This window comes from Tripterygium wilfordii, chromosome 16 (genome assembly GCF_013401445.1).
Source record: "Tripterygium wilfordii isolate XIE 37 chromosome 16, ASM1340144v1, whole genome shotgun sequence".
Classification (NCBI taxonomy): domain Eukaryota; kingdom Viridiplantae; phylum Streptophyta; class Magnoliopsida; order Celastrales; family Celastraceae; genus Tripterygium; species Tripterygium wilfordii.
The window spans coordinates 10,483,601-10,504,035 of record NC_052247.1 but is presented as its reverse complement, the minus strand read 5'-3'; the positions used below and the strand labels follow the sequence as shown (position 1 = coordinate 10,504,035).

Genomic DNA, 20,435 nt, shown 5'->3' with positions numbered 1-20,435 from the left:
CTGCGGGAGCTGTTCCATCATCGTTGCACCAAATGCTCAAATTTGTTTATGATGGAAGGGTTTACATAGTAAAGGGTCAGTCAGAATGGATGGTTGCCAGCTTGTCTAATAGTTCTCCTATTGATGCTCCGACAGAGGGGATTCAGAGTTCATTCCAATCTTTTGAAATTGCTAGTGCTAGCTACGGGAAGGAAGGACTTTCTCCCCTAAAGCCACAAATATCAAAGGTTACGAAGAATGTAGCAAAATTTATGTTGAAAAAGGGGTTTCGCCCAGGAGAAGGACTCGGTAAGAATCGACAGGGAATTAAGAAGCCAGTAGAAATGGTGAAACATCCAGAACGTTGGGGTTTGGGTTATAAGCCAACTAGGGTTGACAGAAATCGTGTGCAAGCAGAAAAACAGGCGAAGAGGCTTGCCCGTCTGGAAGGAAAAGAATTGGAAGTTGAAAAGAAACCGATTCCCTGGCTTTATGACAGTTTTGTGTATGGAGGGATGCAAAACAAGATAAGTTTGACTGACACTGGGGCAGTTTTTGGAAAACTGTCATTTCAAAACTCGACTGGTGTAACTAGGGCGATTTTGGCAAATATATGTGATCAGTTTGAAAAATTCCAAGTTGCTGTGGTGGAAGGGGAACAGAGTTCAGCTGCTAGACCTTGCTTTGTCATCTCGCGTCCTTCAAATTTCAAACTTAGCAACTGGACCAGTTTGGAGCTCCCAGTATCTCTCAAGAACCTGCAAGAGTAATCCCGAGTGCACTACCATCGTGGGCCTAGCTCACGGCTTTCGTTTGGATCTTTTGTAATGAGCATGCTTTACTTTGCTTTCAATAGATTTTATAGTATGGCGATTGCATGTTCTATCTTTGTTCACATTTCCTTTTCCATGAAATGAAAATCTCTTGATAGTCATCCATATTCATGTTTCTTCATTTCCATTCAAGTGTTATTCTCCATTCTCAAAACCACTTTCATTCATTTCTTTAACAGGATTGAAAATGATGATAATAAAGAGGACGAACTTAATGACCCAGATTTTGATGCACCCATTAGCAATGTTGAATCTGACTATGAAATAGACGAAGAAATGGAGATTTTTCCTGAGATATTAAGACAAGTCAATCAAGAAGAGAAAATAATACAGCCGCATCAAGAGTTAACTGAAGTCGTGAATTTGGGAACTGAAACGGAGAAAAAGGAAGTCAAGATAGGAGCTGCCTTTGAAGGAGAAAGCAAAAAGAAGTTGATAGATTTATTGCATAGTTACCAGGATGTCTTTGCATGGTCTTATCAGGACATGCCGGGTCTTGATACAAACATTGTTGTTCATAAGTTGCCATTAATTCCAGAATGTACCCCTGTGAAACAAAAATTGAGGAGAATGAAAGTAGACATGTTGTTGAAGATAAGAGATGAAGTGAAGAAGCAGTTTGATGCTGGTTTCTTGGCAGTGGCTCGATATCCAAAATGGGTGGCGAATATTGTACCTGTCCCCAAAAAAGATGGCAAAGTTCGGATGTGTGTCGACTATAGAGACCTTAATCGCGCAAGCCCAAAGGATAACTTCCCTCTTCCTCACATTGATGTTTTAGTGGATAATACAGCCAGACATTCTACCTTCTCTTTCATGGATGGATTTTCAGGTTACAATCAGATCAAGATGGCACCAGAAGATCGCGAGAAAACAACTTTTATTACTCTATGGGGAACTTTCTGTTATAAAGTCATGCCTTTTGGTTTGAAGAATGCCGGTGCCACTTATCAAAGGGCCATGGTCACTTTGTTTCATGATATGATGCATAAAGAAGTTGAAGTATATGTCGATGATATGATAGCAAAATCCAAAGAAGGTGAAGATCATATTGTGAATCTCCAGAAGTTGTTTGATCGATTAAGGAAGCATCAATTGAAGTTGAATCCAGCTAAGTGCACATTTGGGGCAACCTCGGGGAAGTTGTTAGGTTTCATTGTAAGCAGGAAAGGAATCGAAGTAGATCCTGATAAAGTGAAGGCGATCTTGGAGATGTCACCCCCTCGGACAGAAAAGGAGGTTAGGGGTTTCTTGGGAAGATTGAATTACATTGCCAGATTCATTTCACAGTTGACGGCTACTTGTGAACCTATCTTTAAATTGTTGCGTAAAAGTAACTCTACTGAGTGGAATAAAGATTGTCAGGTAGCCTTCGAAAAGATCAAGCAATACTTGAAAAGTCCTCCAGTGTTGATGCCTCCTGTGGCTGGCAGGCCGCTTATTCTCTATTTGACTGTCTCAGATAGTTCGATGGGATGTGTGCTCGGACAACATGACTCATCAGGAAGGATAGAGCATGCCATTTATTACTTAAGCAAAAAGTTTACCAGTTGTGAAGCAAATTATTCGATGTTAGAGAAGACTTGTTGCTCGTTGGTTTGGGCTGCGCATCGACTTAGACAATACATGCTTTATCACACTACATGGTTGATTTCCAGGATGGATCCTATCAAGTACATTTTTGAGAAACCTTCTCTTTCAGGGAGGATAGCTAAATGGCAAATGTTATTATCAGAATATGATATTTTATATGTCACACAGAAGGCAACCAAGGGGAGTGCAATAGCAGATTATTTGGCAGAGGGAGCGATTGATGATACTCAAACTATGGATTTGAAATTTCCAGATATTGATGTCATGACTGTGTCGATAGAAGAAGAGAATCAAAAGAATTTGGCAAAATGGACTATGTTGTTTGATGGCGCTTCTAATATTATAGGATGCGGAATTGGTGCAGTGTTAATATCACCTGAAGAGAAGGTTATACCGTTTACAGCTAAGTTGTATTTCGAATGTACCAACAATGTGGCTGAGTATGAAGCATGTACGATGGGAATTCAAGCTGCCATTGATATGGGGATTAGGAGGCTACAGGTCTATGGTGATTCACAGTTGGTGATTAGGCAATTGAATGACGAATGGGAAACCAAAGATGACAAGCTTATTCCATACTACCAGCATATCAAAAAATTAATCAAGTTTTTTGATTGGGTGGAGCTGGATTATATCCCAAGGGGAGAAAATCAAATAGCAGATGCTCTGGCAACTCTGGCAGCAATGTTTGATGTAGACCCAAAAGGGGAAGTGCAGGTGATTAAAATCGAGAAACGAGAAGTTCGAGGTTACTGTTTAAATTTGGAGGGAGAGCCTGATGGTAAACCGTGGTATCATGATATTCAACAGTACATTGAGAAGAAGGAATATCCATCAGGAGCATCAGAAAATGATAAGCGTACCATCAGGAGATTGGCGGGATCTTTCTTCTTGAGTGGAAATGTTCTTTATAAAAGGAATGATGGGATAGTTTTCTTACGATGTGTTGATATTGCTGAGGCTAAGCAAATCATGGAGGAAATTCATGAAGGGATATGTGGGACTCATTCTAGTGGATATGCAATGGCAAGGAAGATTATACGTGCAGGGTATTATTGGTTAACCATGGAGAGGGATTGTATAAGTTATGCAAATAGATGCCACAAGTGTCAGATTAATGCAGACAGGACACATGTTCCCGTTAATCCATTACATGTGTTGACGTCACCATGGCCTTTCTCTATGTGGGGATTAGATGTCATCGGTTCAATTGAGCCAAAGGCTTCTAATGGGCATCGTTTCATTTTGGTTGCCATTGATTATTTTACCAAATGGGTGGAGGCTGCTTCATATTCTAATGTGACGAGTAGCGTGGTTGTTCGGTTTTTGAGGAAAGAGATTGTTTGTCGATATGGAGTCCCGGAAAGAATTATTACTGATAATGGCACGAATTTCAATAGCAAAATGGTGAAAGGTTTTTGTGACCAGTTCAAAATTCGTCATCATAATTCGACGCCATACCGACCAAAGATGAATGGGGCTGTTGAGGCGGCGAATAAGAATATCAAGAAGATCATCAGGAAGATGACAGAGAATTACAAAGATTGGCATGAGAAGCTCCCTTTTGCTCTATATGGTTATCGGACATCAATACGCACATCTACCGGGGAGACTCCTTTCTCTTTGGTGTATGGTATGGAAGCAGTTTTGCCTATCGAAGTGGAGATTCCATCCCTTCGAGTAGTTCTGGAGGCAGGTTTGGAAGAATCAGAATGGACTCGAACGAGATATGAGCAGTTGAATTTGATAGAAGAACGAAGATTAAGAGCAATTTGCAAAGGGCAATTGTATCAAAGAAGATTGATGAAAGCACATAATAAGAAAGTTCGGCCTCGCAGCTTCAGGGGGGGATAGTTAGTGTTGAAGATGATTTTGCCACCTCAAAAGGATCACCGAGGGAAGTGGACACCGAATTATGAGGGACCATATGTGGTGAAAAAAGCTTTTGAAGGAGGAGCATTAATATTGACAAGAATGGATGGAGAAGAATTGCCTAATCCGGTGAATGCAGACGCCATCAAAAAGTATTACCCCTAGCAAAAAAAAAAAAAAAAAAAAAAAAAAAAAAAAAAAAAAAAAAACTCGCTAGATTGAAAACCCGAAAGGGCGATCTAGGCAAAAATTAGAGTAAAAAGCTCGCTAGATTGAAAACCCGAAAGGGCGGTCTAGGCAAAAATTAGAGCAATAAAAATCCCGCTAGAGTGAAAATCCCCCGTGGGCGCTTCAGGCAAAAATTAGGGAAAAAAGAAAAGTCTCTACTATAGTGAAAAACCCTTCATGGGAGCTTCAAATAATATTGAGATCAGAAGGGTGTGGTGAAAGCAACTAAGGGGAATGAGGCAGAGGCCTTTCGAGGATTTGAGATGAATATAAGGAAATACAATGAATGACAGATGGCGAGGCTGTACACAGGTGAATTGGCTATGTTCAGGGGTATGCATGATGAGGCTGCGAAGGAGACGAGTGATATGGAAGTAGTCAGATTCAATAATTGCAAAATGGGGGCACACAAAACTGGGGCAGTTTTGTGCGGAATCGGAATTATTTCATTCATATCTTGCAAAGATTTCTGCTATTTCCTTTGTTTCTAACCTTCTGGAATCATATACGTACCTCGTCAGTTTCTCTTGTTATCTATCCATTTTAATAAAATGCTCTGAGGTCATTCATTTCTGAGTTCCTAATTCATTGATTGTTTTCATCAAAATTTTGATTGCTTGCGCAAAATTCTCATATAGTACAAGCATCGCCATGCTATTGAATTTATTTGAAATTGAGTAAAGTAATAAAAGAATTATGACAAGTGCATTAGGATATTGTTCTTCACAGGGACTTGAAAGATTTTGGTGTTCTTGGCTATGACGGAGCTAAAGGAAATTAAATGACGCTAAAAGGCATGGGGGAGTCGGAGAGATTGTGGTGTTCTTAACTCTAGGAGGGCTAAAAGAAATTAAATGGCGTTAAAAGGCATTAGTGGAGGCCAGGGAGATTTTGTTTAGCATTAAAGATACGTCGGATTTGATGGAAATCAGATGTAAACAGTAAATCGATGGGAAGATCAGACAAAAGAGAATGAAAGATACAAGAATAAGGGTAACATGGCAGATTGAAGATAGGATGGAATCAAAAGATGCAGTCTTCTCATGAGGGATAATGGCAGGATGATAGGGGTGATGGTGCTGACGACAATTAACCGAAGTCGAATTTTCAAAATGAAAAAAATAAAATACAATTTCTCTTCATACATTCATACACTCATGGATATTTTCTTGCATAAAGTTCACACAAACATTTGGCCAAGCCGGGAATGGCCTCGTGATCCCGTGCCCTTTATTTTTCTGCTCCAACATTTGGCCAAGCCGGGAATGGCCTCGTGATCCCGTGCCCTTTATTTTTCTACCACCAACATTTGGCCAAGCCGGGAATGGCCTCGTGATCCCGTGCCCTTTATTTTTCTGCACCAACATTTGGCCAAGCCGGGAATGGCCTCGTGATCCCGTGCCCTTTATTTTTCTGCACAAACATTTGGCCAAGCCGGGAATGGCCTCGTGATCCCGTGCCCTTTATTTTTCTGCACCAACATTTGGCCAAGCCGGGAATGGCCTCGTGATCCCGTGCCCCTTTATTTTTCTGCACAAACATTTGGCCAAGCCGGGAATGGCCTCGTGATCCCGTGCCCTTTATTTTTCTGCACAACCATTTGGCCAAGCCGGGAATGGCCTCGTGATCCCGTGCCCTTTATTTTTCTGCACCAACATTTGGCCAAGCCGGGAATGGCCTCGTGATCCCGTGCCCCTTTATTTTCTTGCACAAACAGTTGGCCAAGCCGGGAATGGCCTTGTGATCCCGTGCCCCTTTATTTTCTTGCACAAACAGTTGGCCAAGCCGGGAATGGCCTTGTGATCCCGTGCCCCTTTATTTTCTTGAACAAACATTTGGCCAAACCAGGAATGGCCATAGTGATCCCGTGTATTTCAATTCTCGTACGAAACTCGGTTGACTACGCCTTTGTTTGCCTTTTATTTCATAAAGGACATACAAAGGGGGGCAGCTGTAGTAACCGGATTTCGTCCGATCCGAAAAAGAAAAAATAGGAAAAGAACACAAAAAATGCAAAAGCTCATTTCTTTGACCTATAAGCACATAGATATTCATAATCCCTTTCTTGGATCCTTAAATACTCAAATCTTGACCCAATAAGATCAAATCTTAGAAAATATCTAAAAATAAGAGAATTGTTTTAATCTTTTTATTGTTTTTGCTAGAAGAATGGAAAAGTAAAAAATAAGAAAGAAAAAGCCAAGAATAAAAAGAAGGAGACAAAGAGAGAAATGTGGCACAAATTGGGGAAAGAATAAAAAGAAAGAGACAAAGAGAGAAATGTGGCACAAATTAGGGAAAGAAAAAGAATAAAAAGAAAGAGACAAAGAGAGAAATGTGGCACAAATTGGGGAAAGAAAAAGAATAAAAAGAAGGAGACAAAGAGAGAAATGTGGCACAAATTGGGGAAAGAAAAAGAATAAGAAGAGGGGAGAAGAGACTTTGGGGGGAGGGAGGAGAAAAAACAAAAAAAGAAGAGAGGAAGAGAGGAGGCGTGAGAGAGAGGAAGAAAGGAGGAGACTTTGGTTTTTTGGTGAAGCAAAAACAAAAAAGAAGAGAAAGAAGAAAGGAGGAGATTTGGAGAAGCAACCGAGCAAAAGAAGAGAAGAAGTTTGGTTTTCTTTGTCTCCTTGAGAAGGTAATGACTCAAATTCCTTGATTCAAATTTGGTTTTATTCTATGTGTTTGTTCGGACTCGTTGCCAATATGTTTACGTTATTGTTCAAACCTTTTGCTCATAGATTTGGTTCATGATGTGGGTTTTTGTTTTGTTCGATATTGATGATGATTGACTAAGGTTATTCCTTGTTTTTACCCTGCTAGTTGTAATAGATTTGCTGGTTTTTGTGCCGGATTTGGTCTTGTAATTTTCAAGTTCTATATAGAATGATAATCGGTGGTATTGGTACGGGATTTGGACTTGGTTTTGCAATACTGGATTTGGATTTGACTCATTCATAATCAGTCAATATGGCATGCTAATATACTGAATATATTTGTTGTTTGTTTGAGTATATTTTGATGTCCGGTTTGAGTATAATTGATGTTTTGTATATATGTTTTTTTGTTCAAAACCCGGCAACATTAGGAATAAGTTGTATAGGTTTTTTTAGAGATTTATGTTTATATGTGTACGGTATGTGTGTATTTATACATGGTTTGGATGTGTGTATATGCATATATTGTATATATGTTTATATGTATATGTAAATCTTTAAGTATGTGTTTGGTTTGATATTATATTTGAATACCCATATTGACCCCCATTTTTGTGTTTATTTGTTGGGTTTGGATTGAGTTGAACATCATTTGGGCCGGGATCAAGGAGAACTTGAATAATTTTAGGATTTTGCTTAAGATATTCTTTATTCTTTGTTTAAGTATGTATATTTGGCCCTTATGTTGAGTATATCACCCCCATTAACATGTATAACTTGGACATTAATTATTTGGATTTTTATTTATTTATTATAAGTATATGAGTTTAAAATTGAATATAGGTCATTTCAATTAAGAAAATCATGAGTTGTTTCCCTTTATTCGAATTATGGACCTTATTTGATTTCATTTATTAATTTGCCATAAGTTGGCAATAATAGATTAAGTTGATAGATGACACTTTTCCAAATAATCATTTATACTATAAGTTGGTGTTTAAAATTAAACCTACCAAAAGTTGGTAGGACATTTTATTAAATAAACCATAAGTTGGTATCTAAAATTAAACCTACCAAAAGTTGGTAGGACATTTTATCATTAACACCATAAGTTGGTGTTTAAAATTAAACCTACCAAAAGTTGGTAGGACATTTTATCATTTACACCATAAGTTGGTGTTTAAAATTAAACCTACCAAAAGTTGGTAGGACATTTTATCATTAACACCATAAGTTGGTGTTTAAAATTAAATCTACCAAAAGTTGGTAGTGTGGCTCCAAATAAAAACTATCATAAGTTTTAGTAATATTACAATTTTTTTTTAATGCTATCATAAGTTGATAGTATTCTTACAAATCTTTTCCCAAAACTATCATAAGTTGATAGTGTTATTTCAAACCTATTTCCAAATAAAAATCATCATAAATTGATAGTAATATTCCAAGCTTTTTTTCAAACACTATCATAAGTTGATAAGTGTGTTGAAAGTAATAATTCAAACTTTAACAATTACACCTTGCAAAGAGCAAGTTTCCATAAGATAGCCATTAGATTAATCCGGGTAACCGTTTTCAAACGGGAGTTGTGGGGTGCCTAACACCTTCCCCACACTCAATCGATCCCCGTACCCTTTTCTCTGGTTCGCAGGTCTTTTCGGTGTCCAATTGCACCTTAAATCAATTGGTGGCGACTCTAAACATTTTTCATCCTCAAACGCCGGTCCGCGTCGTGACCCCGGTTGCGACACAAACATAAGTATTTTTGGTAATATTTACATTATGTATATAATTTTTTTAAGAAAATTTTTCACAAATTTAAGCTTCTAGTGAAGAAAATACATGTATTTTAAAAAAGATATGCAGTATATCTGACATTATAAAATTATCTATGTGTAATAAAGAAATTTAAAAAGACAAATTTACGTATTTTTGTAGAAATTAAGAGGCGTTATTTATATCACATTATAAAATATAGCCAATAAAATTTTAAAAATTAAGGGGGCCGTGGCCTCCTAGTCTTCAAGTGGCTCGACCACTGGCCGATCGAGTTATTGCTAGTGGTTTGTCCCAATAATTGTAGAAGAGATTTGCTCAAGTATAACCTGGTTTCTATGAGACTAAACAACAAGTCCGCAACTAGCATTAAATATTAAGGGGCGGAACTTAGATGGTACCAAAACGTGAAGATGGAAGAAACAATCTGTATATGGAAAACATGAAGCTATAAATGAAGATCGAACTCAAAACAGAAGCCAAGAAGCATTCAATGAAGAAGAGTTCATTAATAGAAGATCAAGACTTCCAGTATGGGAACCAATTTGGTGTGAGGTGAATCAAATCCTTATCTTATTGTGCTTCAATTATATTTTTGATTATGTTTTTGATTACTTGCTGAATTTCATGTTTTTGATTAATTGCTCAACTCGGTCGTATTGATCGCACCTTATGGTGTTAATTAATTGATCTTTAATATTCAATTAGGTTACATCTTGTGGTGTTAATAAGTTGAATCCTTTACAATTGTGTGGATTGCATTTTATAGTGTTAATCGACTTGATTCGTGAACAAGTAACTGGATTCCATTTTGTGGTGGTAATCTGGTTGACTTATTAAAATTTTGGGTTACTTACTAAAATAGTATACTCGGGTGCCTTATTGTGTGCTTACGTTTTACTGTCTGATTAAGTCATTTACTTGTTACATTGATTATCTTGTTACTGATTATACGTGTTTAATTGCATCCGCTTAGGGTGAATAATTGAATTAATTTAAAAAGTGGTCACTTAGTCAATATTTATGAAAAATACAATTCACCCTCTCTTGCATTGCTATTAGGCCCAACACTGTGGTGGTTGGTTGTACACTTGCAAGTGTACATGAGAAGAGAGAGAGAGAGAGCAAAATAGACAAGAGGGAGGGAAATGGTAGCTGTCAACTCATGCATCATGTCGGAGTAGTAATTTGGTTTTCAGCCGCTTCTGGCAGTTGGGATAGGAGTGTTTGAGTTGTGGATGATGTGTGTGTGTTAAGTGTGCCAAAACTTGCTATTAGTCCAAAGATTTTGTTATGGCGTTGCACCAAATCTGACCTATCACCAAACGACCTGTGTGGAGTCTAAGAACACAAAACCGCTGGTTCGAGGTTGCCTTCCAGGAAAAGGACTTAGGATTTGTCTAGTGTCAAGTGAGAAAAACAGGAGATAAAATACTAACACTGGAATGAAAGAACTTATATTTACGAAATGAAAAACAACACATCACTAGAATGCATCAGGAATTTCATTAACTGAAAGGACAAAAGCTAGAGACCCCTAAAATATAACCCTCAAAAGTTCCCCAAATCTATGTGGCATTAAATTAGTCATTGATTAAAAAAAATATGTAGGATCCACTTCACATCCAACACTCCGCATTAAATGGAGGTCTCAAGCATTATCCTAATTGAAAATACATAATGTATTGATGGACGTACTTTACAAGCTAAAACAAAAACATAACCGCAGAGGCTACAACCACGGAGATTTGAAAAGTAAATAGCTAAGCTAAAAACTAGTTGACCAGAGTCATGCTAATTGTAAAGATAATGGACCGGAATCATTGCTTAAGAAAGCAGTAAAATTTTATAGATTCAGAATCTATGTTTGACGCGGGATGAGTGTGAATCTTTCTTCTTCTTTCTTTTATAGTCGGCATTGATCTAGGGTGAGCGCTGTACGGGAGGCTAGGGGGATAGAGTATTCGTTGGATGTTATGAAGTTTTTGAAGTATTTTGAGCATTTTCCATGTGGCACAGAATCTAATAATTTGATTGACTAGGGATGGACGAGACCTCTAGAACAAGGAAGAAGTATGTAGTTGATATTTCCTCTATAAGAGAAGAACAAAAACCACCTTTCATACACAAAACTCATGTCCTCTTCTAAGAACCTCGTAATTCTATTTCTGAAAGGAGGTTATATTTTTAAGTGTTAATGTTTTTAGAAGGGATGAGTAATTAATTATTGATGAGTGATCTTATATATTTTCCATGCCATCTGGCCTACAAATTTGATGACTATACTCTATACGTATGCATACTGGTATTTTTTTTCTTCACCTTGGCTGAAACTCCAAAAAATGTGGATTTATGAGTTATGACCATGAAAATTAATGTAATTTGTGCCATTAATGTGATTATAAATTTGATTTTTGATTGTTTAAGAAGTGGATAGGGTACCATATCACTGGAGTACTTGGAGCAAGCCACACATTTTAGAGTGTGTTTAGATTGAGGGATTTGGAGGGAAGGTAAGAGAAGGGAATGTCAAAATAATTTCTCCCTAAAATGGGGTTATTTGGAGGAAATTGAGGACTAATTAGGTTATTTTATTTACAAGTTAAAAACTTATAATACCGTTGTACAGAATACTTAAACATAACAAGTAAGAATAAATTAGCAAATTAAACAAATTTTCTTTCCTTTATTTTTTATCTATCCAAATATGAGAGGGAAAAATATTCTACCTTTCATTCTCTTCCGTTCTCTTCCCACCCTTCTCTTCTCCTCCCTTCCCCCAAATCCCTATAATTCCTATAACATAAGTGGTATGCTGCATCGTAGTGTGTCTTTATTACTATTATTATTATTATTATTATTTTCTGCTTTGGTTTTCTTTTGCATGATTTCCTATATCAAGATTCAAGAATGATATATACTGCAGGTGGTGGTTTGATATCAGGGGTGGCAAATCCATAAACCCTGCTATTCAAATTTTCACTGGTGAACCTGAAGGAGCTAATGATGCTGCTCAATCCATAGCTGCTGATTGGATTTTAACAATCCCTCAACATATTTAGGATTACTTTATAGGAATCTCCTTGTAACCTTTACACACATCATAACAACTGAGTATAACACTAGCTTTTGTTTTTAGGTTTATAAGGAGGGTATATGAGATTTTATCCTGACTATTCCCTTAAATATGTACAGTCTCCCGTCCCACACAGATCGGGAAATTATCATCCCTATAAACCCTAAGGGTGACCCCAACAAATGATCTCGTGAGTGGAGATTGAAAGCATTTGACTCTCTACTTTGTGGGGGCTTATCATAAAAACGTTTGTGACTAGTTAGAAAGTTTGGCTTATTATATTCTGGATTTCACTTCCTCTCCTGAGTAATGTGGGATTTAGAACACTAAACCCCCTCGCGACTTTGTAGCTTCCCTAGCACTACCGAATTTGACAGTGTAGAGGCTTATGGCCCACCCACTCGAGGTGAGTACGACAGGTTAGGTTAATTATGACACACTTGAATCAATATAGTTTTGTTATATGTATATAAATTATAACATATATGTATCTCTCAATACATGAGATTGGTGTGAAAATCAAATTTCAATATTGTATGATTAAATGAACTAGATAATTTTATATTTGTTATATCCAAACATTAATATTATTTATAACAATCATTGTGTCATGAAGTCTTCAAGATTGAGTTGAAATTTGAAGATATCAAGTGTTGTGTTAAAATTAGAAAATCAATTTTTGACATTTGAGGTCCACAATGTGGAGGAATGAAACTAATTGGTGATTTGGTGGTCACAATTAGCACAAAAGAGAGAACAAAAACAGTAACCTAAACCGCCTTTTGCTCCTGTCACAATTAGCACAAAAGAGAGAACAAAAACAGTAACCTAAACCGCCTTTTGCTCCTCCAAATTCTCTCAATCTCCTTAACACCTACATTAATTATCCCTTCAAAACATACTCTAACCTCTCATACCCAGAAAAACAAGGATCAATCTTACTATTTTTCACTTCATTATCTCTCAATATTCCTTCTTCAAGGTCTCTCTCTGTCTACTTCTCCATTTTGCAAATCACAAAGGCCCCCCTGCAAGCTCGTTGGTGGCAAAATGGTTTGTGTTCTCTCTTTAATTTCTGTGAAGTAATTATTCTCTATATTACGATGTGCTATGTTATTATATATAAACAATATGTTGACATGAACACAAATAGTTTTCGATTTATGTTATGCTTGGCATGAGAGCTCAAGAGTTTTGGTGAGGTGAGGCCGGTTAACCACTTTGTGATAGTCTAGTTGATTATCTTTTCGGATTCACGGCATACGACATATAAGGTCGGAAGTTTGAACCAACCAGTTGCGATATTTCCTTGTGGAATTCTAATTCCTCGAGCTTGCCCCACTTCCCATCCCTTATCTGTTGCTAGCATGGTGTGGGCCTCCGGAAGTGGCCCCTTACCTGTTGTCAGTGTGGTGCGGGTCGTTCCGGCATCCCAATGTTTAAAAATGTCCTCTCATATTGCCAAACAGTTATGGTTCATTACAATCTTATTGTTTGGATTGATAAATAATATTCTTGATGGCAATTAATGTCTATTTCTGAGGCAGGCGAATTCCTCATCTGGAATGGCTGTCAACGATGAGTGCAAATTGAGGTTCCTGGAATTAAAAACAAAGCGAATTTACCGGTTCATAGTGTTCAAGATCGACGAGAAAGCTCAGCAAGTAAAGGTTGACAGGGCTGGAGAATCTAAGGAAAGCTATGAGGATTTCACTGCCTGCTTGCCTGCTGATGAATGTCGTTACGCCGTCTACGATTTCGATTTCACAACCAAGGAGAACTGCCAGAAGAGCAAGATCTTCTTCGTCGCATGGTAATTAAATCATACTATAAGTATCGTTAGAAACCCTATTTTTCGGTGCTGAATAGTATAATATATGTGGTGATTATATATATAGGTCTCCAGACACATCAAGGGTGAGAAGTAAAATGTTATATGCTAGTTCCAAGGATAGGTTCAGGAGAGAGCTTGATGGGGTTCAGGTTGAGCTGCAAGCAACTGATCCTAGTGAGATAAGCTTGGACATTGTCAAACAAAGAGCCCTCTAAACCCTAAGTGTGAGTTTTGTTTTGTGTCTTTGTAAGTCTCATGGACTTTGGTACAGTTGGATTGATGAAGAGATCTATGTAGCTAGAGCTATGCACATATATATACATACATATGGTGCCACTATAAGTTCATAATTATTGTTGAAAAGATTAATCGAGGAGGCATATATAAATGTTGTTTGTATGATTTTCTACCTTTTGGTTTTTACTTGGGGTAGTTTTTGTGTAATTGGTTTATTTATATGAAAATAATACTGTATGAGTTGTGATTTTTCTTTTCCTTTTTTGGATAGGGGATGTTTTCAAGTTTTCTAAGAAATGAGAATTACTATTACTGACAAAACCAATGTTTTGAATACCGCCGGGCACATATCGGTTCAATTGGATACTGGACCCTTCACCGGCACGATTCAACTTAAAATATCAACTTGAATCATGTTGGTCAAAACCGATTAACCGATCGATTTTTACTAGCATTGAATCGGTTTTACACACATTTTTTTAAAACTAAAATTATTTTTTAATTTTATAGATAAATAATAACAAAAATTTAATTAATACCCGAAGTCTCCAAAGAGAGTTCTCAAGTTGATTTTTCAATAATAACTTTTACGAAAACTCAATAGTTTATTTATAAGAGTCATGGACTCATGGTTGTAAAATCTTTCAATTTTTTCGATGTGGGATGATTGTTATACTTATATGGGTTGAAAAAATATTTTAAAATACTATTAGTGAGAACTGAACTTACGCACTCAAATAGGAAATCATAAGTTCAAACCACTAAATCAATATATTTTTGTTATCCCTATCCTCTACAATATATATTTGTGTTGTTCGGCCGGTTGAACCGGTTATACCGTATATCAATCACCTGACCGATATAATTTTGATACCGTCATTTAAAACATTGGACAAAATTGTAAAAGTACCTAAATAAATTTTGTTTTATTATTGTGTTCAATTTTAAAAAATTAGAGTTATTGATTTCAAAAAGGGAAAAAAACTGCAAGTAGAAAATGATTTAACGCTATTCAAGACTTCGAGTGTGTTTGGTGTGTTGGGAAATTTACCAAAATCCTACTGCATAAATATTAAAAACAAAAAAGAAATTGAACTGGAAAGCAATCAACACAATCACAACACAAGAATTTATGTGAAAAACTCTAAAATCGGGGAAAAAAAAACCACTGTGGTACATTATCAGAAAAAATTAGAGAAATTTTCACCATATGGCAAATTTGTACAACTATATTCTCAGTGACATCTTTATCCAAATACCCAAGAGATTATCTTAAACCCCACCCTAGCTCGTACTCTTTAAGACTCTACATCTTGGAATCTCTCAACCCTGGAACCAATTATGTACCACAAAGCTCTCTCTACCTTGCTCTCTCTCTCATCAGGTCTGACTGTCTCTCTAACCCTTTTAGAGAAATAAAACTCTAGGAATTGAGTTACAACCCTAAAACATCACTTATATTTATATTTATACTGAAAAACTACAGGTCCTGATAGCCGTCTGGACGACTACTTTACCCGTCCGGACATCAGCACTTGAATGCCGCTTCCCAACACCCCATGTCCAGACACCTAGATAGACCCGTCCAAACAACATAGCTTCTCCCAACATTTTGCACTCCACATTTCAAGGTGTCTGGATGGCTATAAACCCCTGTCTAGACGGTTTTTCATACTTCATCGATCCAGACTTCCAATAAGACCTTTCTGCCACTCCATGCATCTGAGCTGTCCAGATGGCTATAACCCCCATCTGGATGACAGCTCCAAAAACACCTTACCAGCTACAAAACTAGCCTCCACACACAATCCAAACCGACTCAACTTTATTGATCAATCCTAAAATGGTGAAGCGTCTGCCTAGCGGTACCACTAGTGGGCTAGGCTGCATCACACTATCCTACCAAACGGGTCTAAAACAATAGCGCTTACGTAGCTGTATACGTCGAAAAAACACGCTCACTCGATGAGAATTTTTTGATACGCCAAGCCTACGACGCTCCATTTTCAAAGTTTACCCTCATGCTGATCCCTCCCAGTTTTCTCAAATCTAACTGATTCCTACCTTCCATCCACTCGACAAAGCTTCAAAACCCAATAGAATCAACCCCTTGAATTATGGATTGAGAAATTTAGGGATTCACTGCTCAAGAATCCAAACAAGGCGTTAAGAATATGGAGACATTAGAAATTAGGGAGCTTTTTGCTTGATTTTTCATTACTTTGCTAGAGAAATCAAACAAGGCTACAAATGGGTTAAGAATCTGGAGACATTTGAAGATTGAGGAACTTTTTGCTTTGGCTTTCATTACTTTGCTAGAGAAATCAAGTCCAAAATATATTTTACTTTTTAGAATAACAAATTAATTAGATTGAGAGAATGGGGAAAACTAGTTAGATTGTCAGATTAAAGTATTATAGCATATATTGTAGACATAACCTCAAGAGATCATGTATCTCAAGAGCCCCCAACAACCCGGAAATATTACCTTCAATTTTTTGTAAAGCTATATTATACCAAGAAAAAAATTACATCACATACAATAATTTAGCATGTTCATCCATTCCACATTCTTTCAAAAAGGAGAGGAACATACATACATTATCCGTGACCAAAAAGAAAGTTCCCTATATGTAGGTATACATGTGAAAAAGTATATATATATGTACTGACTATCTAGCTAGCTACAACTGACGATTCTTGTTGCGACTTTCCCAAAACTCCTTCTCCCACTTCTCTACTTGCTTTATAGCATTCAACTTTCTCCTATAAAAAGCCCCAAGCATTTTTCTTTCATAAGGTGGAGGCAGAGTACATGGACTTGTAACATGAGGACTCTTCACCAATGACTCCATCATGAACTCCCTCTCTCGCCCTTCCGCGGGGCACGCCATGGTCTCCGAACACATCTCCACAGCCCCTTCAGGGATTTCAGGCTTGTATTTCAAAAGCTTAGCGTACTCATTCAACAAATGAAACATGTAGTAGTACACATACTCCATTTTCAGCTCCTTTTGCATGAACTCACTAGCCGCCTTAGCAATCGCTTGCGCCTTCTGTTTGTGTCTGTTGCCCCAATCTACGGCAAAATAAATGGACTTGCATTTGTCGTTGTCGTTTACGGGCCAATAGTGTTGAACTGGTTGTAGACTTCTTGTGAAGAAATCATAGTAATGGGGTTTTACCATCAATGTTACTGAATCACAAGCTAGGATGTATTTTTCACTTACAGACCAGGCATACCCTTCAATGTAGATTTTGTACCTGCACTAGTGTTACTGTTATTGATCTATTAGAAAACAGAATACCACAAGAAAGTCATCAAATTTACCTGTGAGTACACTGGTTTGCTAGGTTTGATTGCTTAAATCCTCCATTGCCTTCCTGGATCCAGTCCTGCAACATATATACTTGATTCTTATACTTGTACGAGGTGCAAAGTTCGATCCTCCCTCCCCATAAACATGTAGGAATAAGAGTTGGTAAAAGGAATTACTTGGATATAAAGGCGAGCATTCCAGTCGTGGTGGTCGGAGACATTACAAGGGATGAGATCCTGTCTGGTTTTAGCCACAAAAGGGTTTCCCTTCCAGTAGGCATATGGTTCTCTGTCCAACCATTTGGTCCTACTGTTTCCTTCTTTTATTTCTTTCAATATACTGTCCCATGGCTTTATGTTTATTTCAGCCCTGCCAAAAAAAAGGTATGCTGTCATTATAATGGGACAAAATTATTTTCTAAATTTAAGCTCTTTTCATAAATTAATCAAATCATTTTAACGTGACAGAAAAAAAAATGTTTGAAACCCTCAATTTATAATTCTCAAACTCAGGTAGAAATGTTTGATGTTAAAAAAGTATACATATCTCTTTATAATCAATAACTATCTCACATTGCTACATGAATTTCGGGTAAAATGGATATCATGAGGTTATGTAGCATTGCTCGACCGAGAACATGATTGGAAATTAATTTCTTCATAAAAAGAAAATACGAGTCCTAAAGTATCTTTACAATTCTTGGACCCCACCCGACAAAGCCTAGGGGCCAAATGAGATCAATGGGCCCAAGAGCCCACCAAAGAAGTAACGGACCTATACATATACATACATATATATAAAGACGAACAACAGGAGAAAGAAAGAGAGAGTTACCATCCCCAGAAGGACCAATCAGGAAACACAATGTCCATGGTCCGCCTGTCACCGCAGTACCGAAACAACGGTGGCGGCCCGGTCGCATTCTGCCGCCGATTCCGGTAGTCTCTCGATTGCACGACCGGCAGATCGTCGCAGTCAAACATCAAATCCAGATCCGGTAATTTTCCCGGGTACCGTCTCAGAAGCTGCAATAATCCCCAAATTGTGAACAAATCTCTCGTCTGTATTGATTTCTTGTACCTCACAACATACGCCTTTCCCCCGACAATCACTAATCGAAAGTGTGCGGTTGTTTTGGCTCTCTCCACCATATCTCTGACAATTCCGGTGACATTCCAGGGTTTCAAGTCCTCGTAGATCTGGCGGAAGTAGTCCGGGCATTCGGGCGGGTCATGGGGCTCCGGGTCGAATGAATTCGGGTAGTAGTTTGTGGGGCAGGACTGTGTTTGGTTTGAACTTGTTTTCATGCAGTTTAGTGGTGGGTATTCGATTCTCTTAATGGGTTTTAGTCCTTGTTGCCTCTGTGATATGATAATGGGTTTTTCCGGTGAATTCTCAATCGAAAACAGAGACTGTTAAAGACCCAAGAAAAACCAAAACAAAAAATTAAGTGTAAGTTTTAGGATTGCAAACATGTCTATATAAAATTGTGAAGTTTAGGGACTTACAGAGTCAAACCGAGAAGAAGATATGAAGGCAAGGAAGAAGAAGAAGATGAAGATGATGAAGAAGAATAAGAAGAGAAGCAGAGGAGTAGCAGAGGTGGTGACAGAGCGTCCTTTCTTGAAGAAGAGTTGACGAATTGGCATGTCCGAGAAGTGTCTGCCAATTCCAGATGAATGAATCATTGATCAATGATGAAGAATTATAGTGAGAGTTTTGAGTTTTCAGAGCATCAAATTCCGTGCTTTTTTTTGGTGTGTTGACAAAGAAGACATAATTACGTGGGGAGACCGGAGACAAGTTAAAAAGAAAAAACTTAAGGCTTCGTTTGGTTGATAGGAATCAGATTGCAACATAATATTTGGTAGGAATTTAATGTAACAATGTGGTGTAACCTGATTATTTGGTATTGAGAATCCTTAAAATATAAAGAAAATCTTAATAGCATCTGAAATTTGGTTTTCTTGATTATAAAATCAAACAGTATCCTTACATATTAACATAACGATAAGATAAATTGTATCAAACCCCAACGAGTGATTTACAATCGCTTCATCATCTGAAGGCAACAATCGAAGTTTTTGATTTCAAACCTATGATTCTCCATTTCTCCTGGCCCCCCCCCCCCCCTCCTTTTTTCCTCTCTTACAGCCGCTCAAGCCTATGATTCATCATCTAAAGGCAACAATCAGAAGTTTTTGATTTCAAGGAAACTTTTCTTGAAAGCTACGTGTGTGGTTGTAGTTTAATGCCTTTTTTTTTACCATTTTTTTCTATGGCAAAAATAGCTCTCTGTTTAGATTTCTAGGTTAAGTTAATTTGGGTAAAAGTTTTTTAACTTGAGAATTATATATGGATTAATCTGAGTTATTTACAATTGCTTGGTTGATCTAGTTAGTAGATGGTTTTCATAAATGAAATTGGAAATGGGTTTGCTTTACTTTCAAAACTATCAAATTGATTAATTTCATTTTAAGCTAAGGGTATTTTAGGTTAATAAATTATTAAATTGGTGCAAACTTATAAAGTGAAATTTTGTGGCGTAAACTTAACAGTTTATTGTGTTTTCTTGATTCGGATTGTGAATAGGGTTCAACGACTAGGTTGGGCTCAAGGGGGAACATGAATTCATAAAAATTGGTATGTTGTGTGCTATGTATTCGTCATGAAATCTAGGAACTCAATTAAGCATGCTTGAATCGAAGTCGTTAATGCTCAATATATGTTTTTCCCAATTGTTTGAGCAAAATTGCATAGCTATTGATTATGTGTATTGATAATTGGATTTTGTGGTATTAATGGAATGAGCATGGTAGTTATGGTCACTTTGTCTTTGAGTATCAAAATAGGATGCTAGCAAAGCCAAGCTCCAAGGAGGAACATTAATCCATAAGACTAGGTGCCTACCCCTTTGCGTACATTCTAGACCAAATGGCCTGATGGCCTCCATGTTTGATTGGAAGTCTTTACGCCAAATTTTCCTTACATATGCATGATTAATGGGGTATCACACAATTTCATTGTGCATGG

At 37.4% G+C, this 20,435-nt stretch overlaps 2 protein-coding genes across 2 annotated transcripts; one reads left to right on the top strand and one right to left on the bottom strand.

Annotated features, from left to right (window-relative positions):
- The first annotated feature begins 13,555 nt into the window (after positions 1 to 13,555).
- LOC119980566 (actin-depolymerizing factor 1-like) lies at positions 13,556 to 14,129 on the top strand. The gene is made up of 2 exons (XM_038823315.1): positions 13,556 to 13,824; positions 13,910 to 14,129. The coding sequence occupies exons 1-2, from the start codon at positions 13,577 to 13,579 to the stop codon at positions 14,058 to 14,060; spliced, it is 399 nt and encodes a 132-aa protein (XP_038679243.1). The 5' UTR covers positions 13,556 to 13,576; the 3' UTR covers positions 14,061 to 14,129.
- A 2,484-nt stretch (positions 14,130 to 16,613) lies between these two features.
- Positions 16,614 to 19,339, bottom strand: LOC119980565 (O-glucosyltransferase rumi homolog). The gene is made up of 5 exons (XM_038823314.1): positions 18,911 to 19,339; positions 18,237 to 18,814; positions 17,579 to 17,771; positions 17,414 to 17,478; positions 16,614 to 17,346 (listed from the first exon to the last, which is right to left on the bottom strand). Exons 1-5 carry the CDS (start codon positions 19,088 to 19,090, stop codon positions 16,767 to 16,769), a joined length of 1,596 nt encoding a protein of 531 aa, XP_038679242.1. The 5' UTR covers positions 19,091 to 19,339; the 3' UTR covers positions 16,614 to 16,766.
- Positions 19,340 to 20,435: the final 1,096 nt, after the last annotated feature.

Coding starts and splice junctions, on each gene's coding strand:
- LOC119980566 (XM_038823315.1), top strand. CDS start 13,577: ATGGCTGTCAACGATGAGTGCAAATTGAGGTTCCTGGAATTAAAAACA. Junction 13,825..13,909: donor AAGATCTTCTTCGTCGCATG/GTAATTAAATCA, acceptor TTATATATATAG/GTCTCCAGACACATCAAGGG.
- LOC119980565 (XM_038823314.1), bottom strand. CDS start 19,090: ATGATTCATTCATCTGGAATTGGCAGACACTTCTCGGACATGCCAATT. Junction 17,479..17,578: donor ATGCTCGCCTTTATATCCAA/GTAATTCCTTTT, acceptor TATATGTTGCAG/GACTGGATCCAGGAAGGCAA. Junction 17,347..17,413: donor GCAAACCAGTGTACTCACAG/GTAAATTTGATG, acceptor ACACTAGTGCAG/GTACAAAATCTACATTGAAG.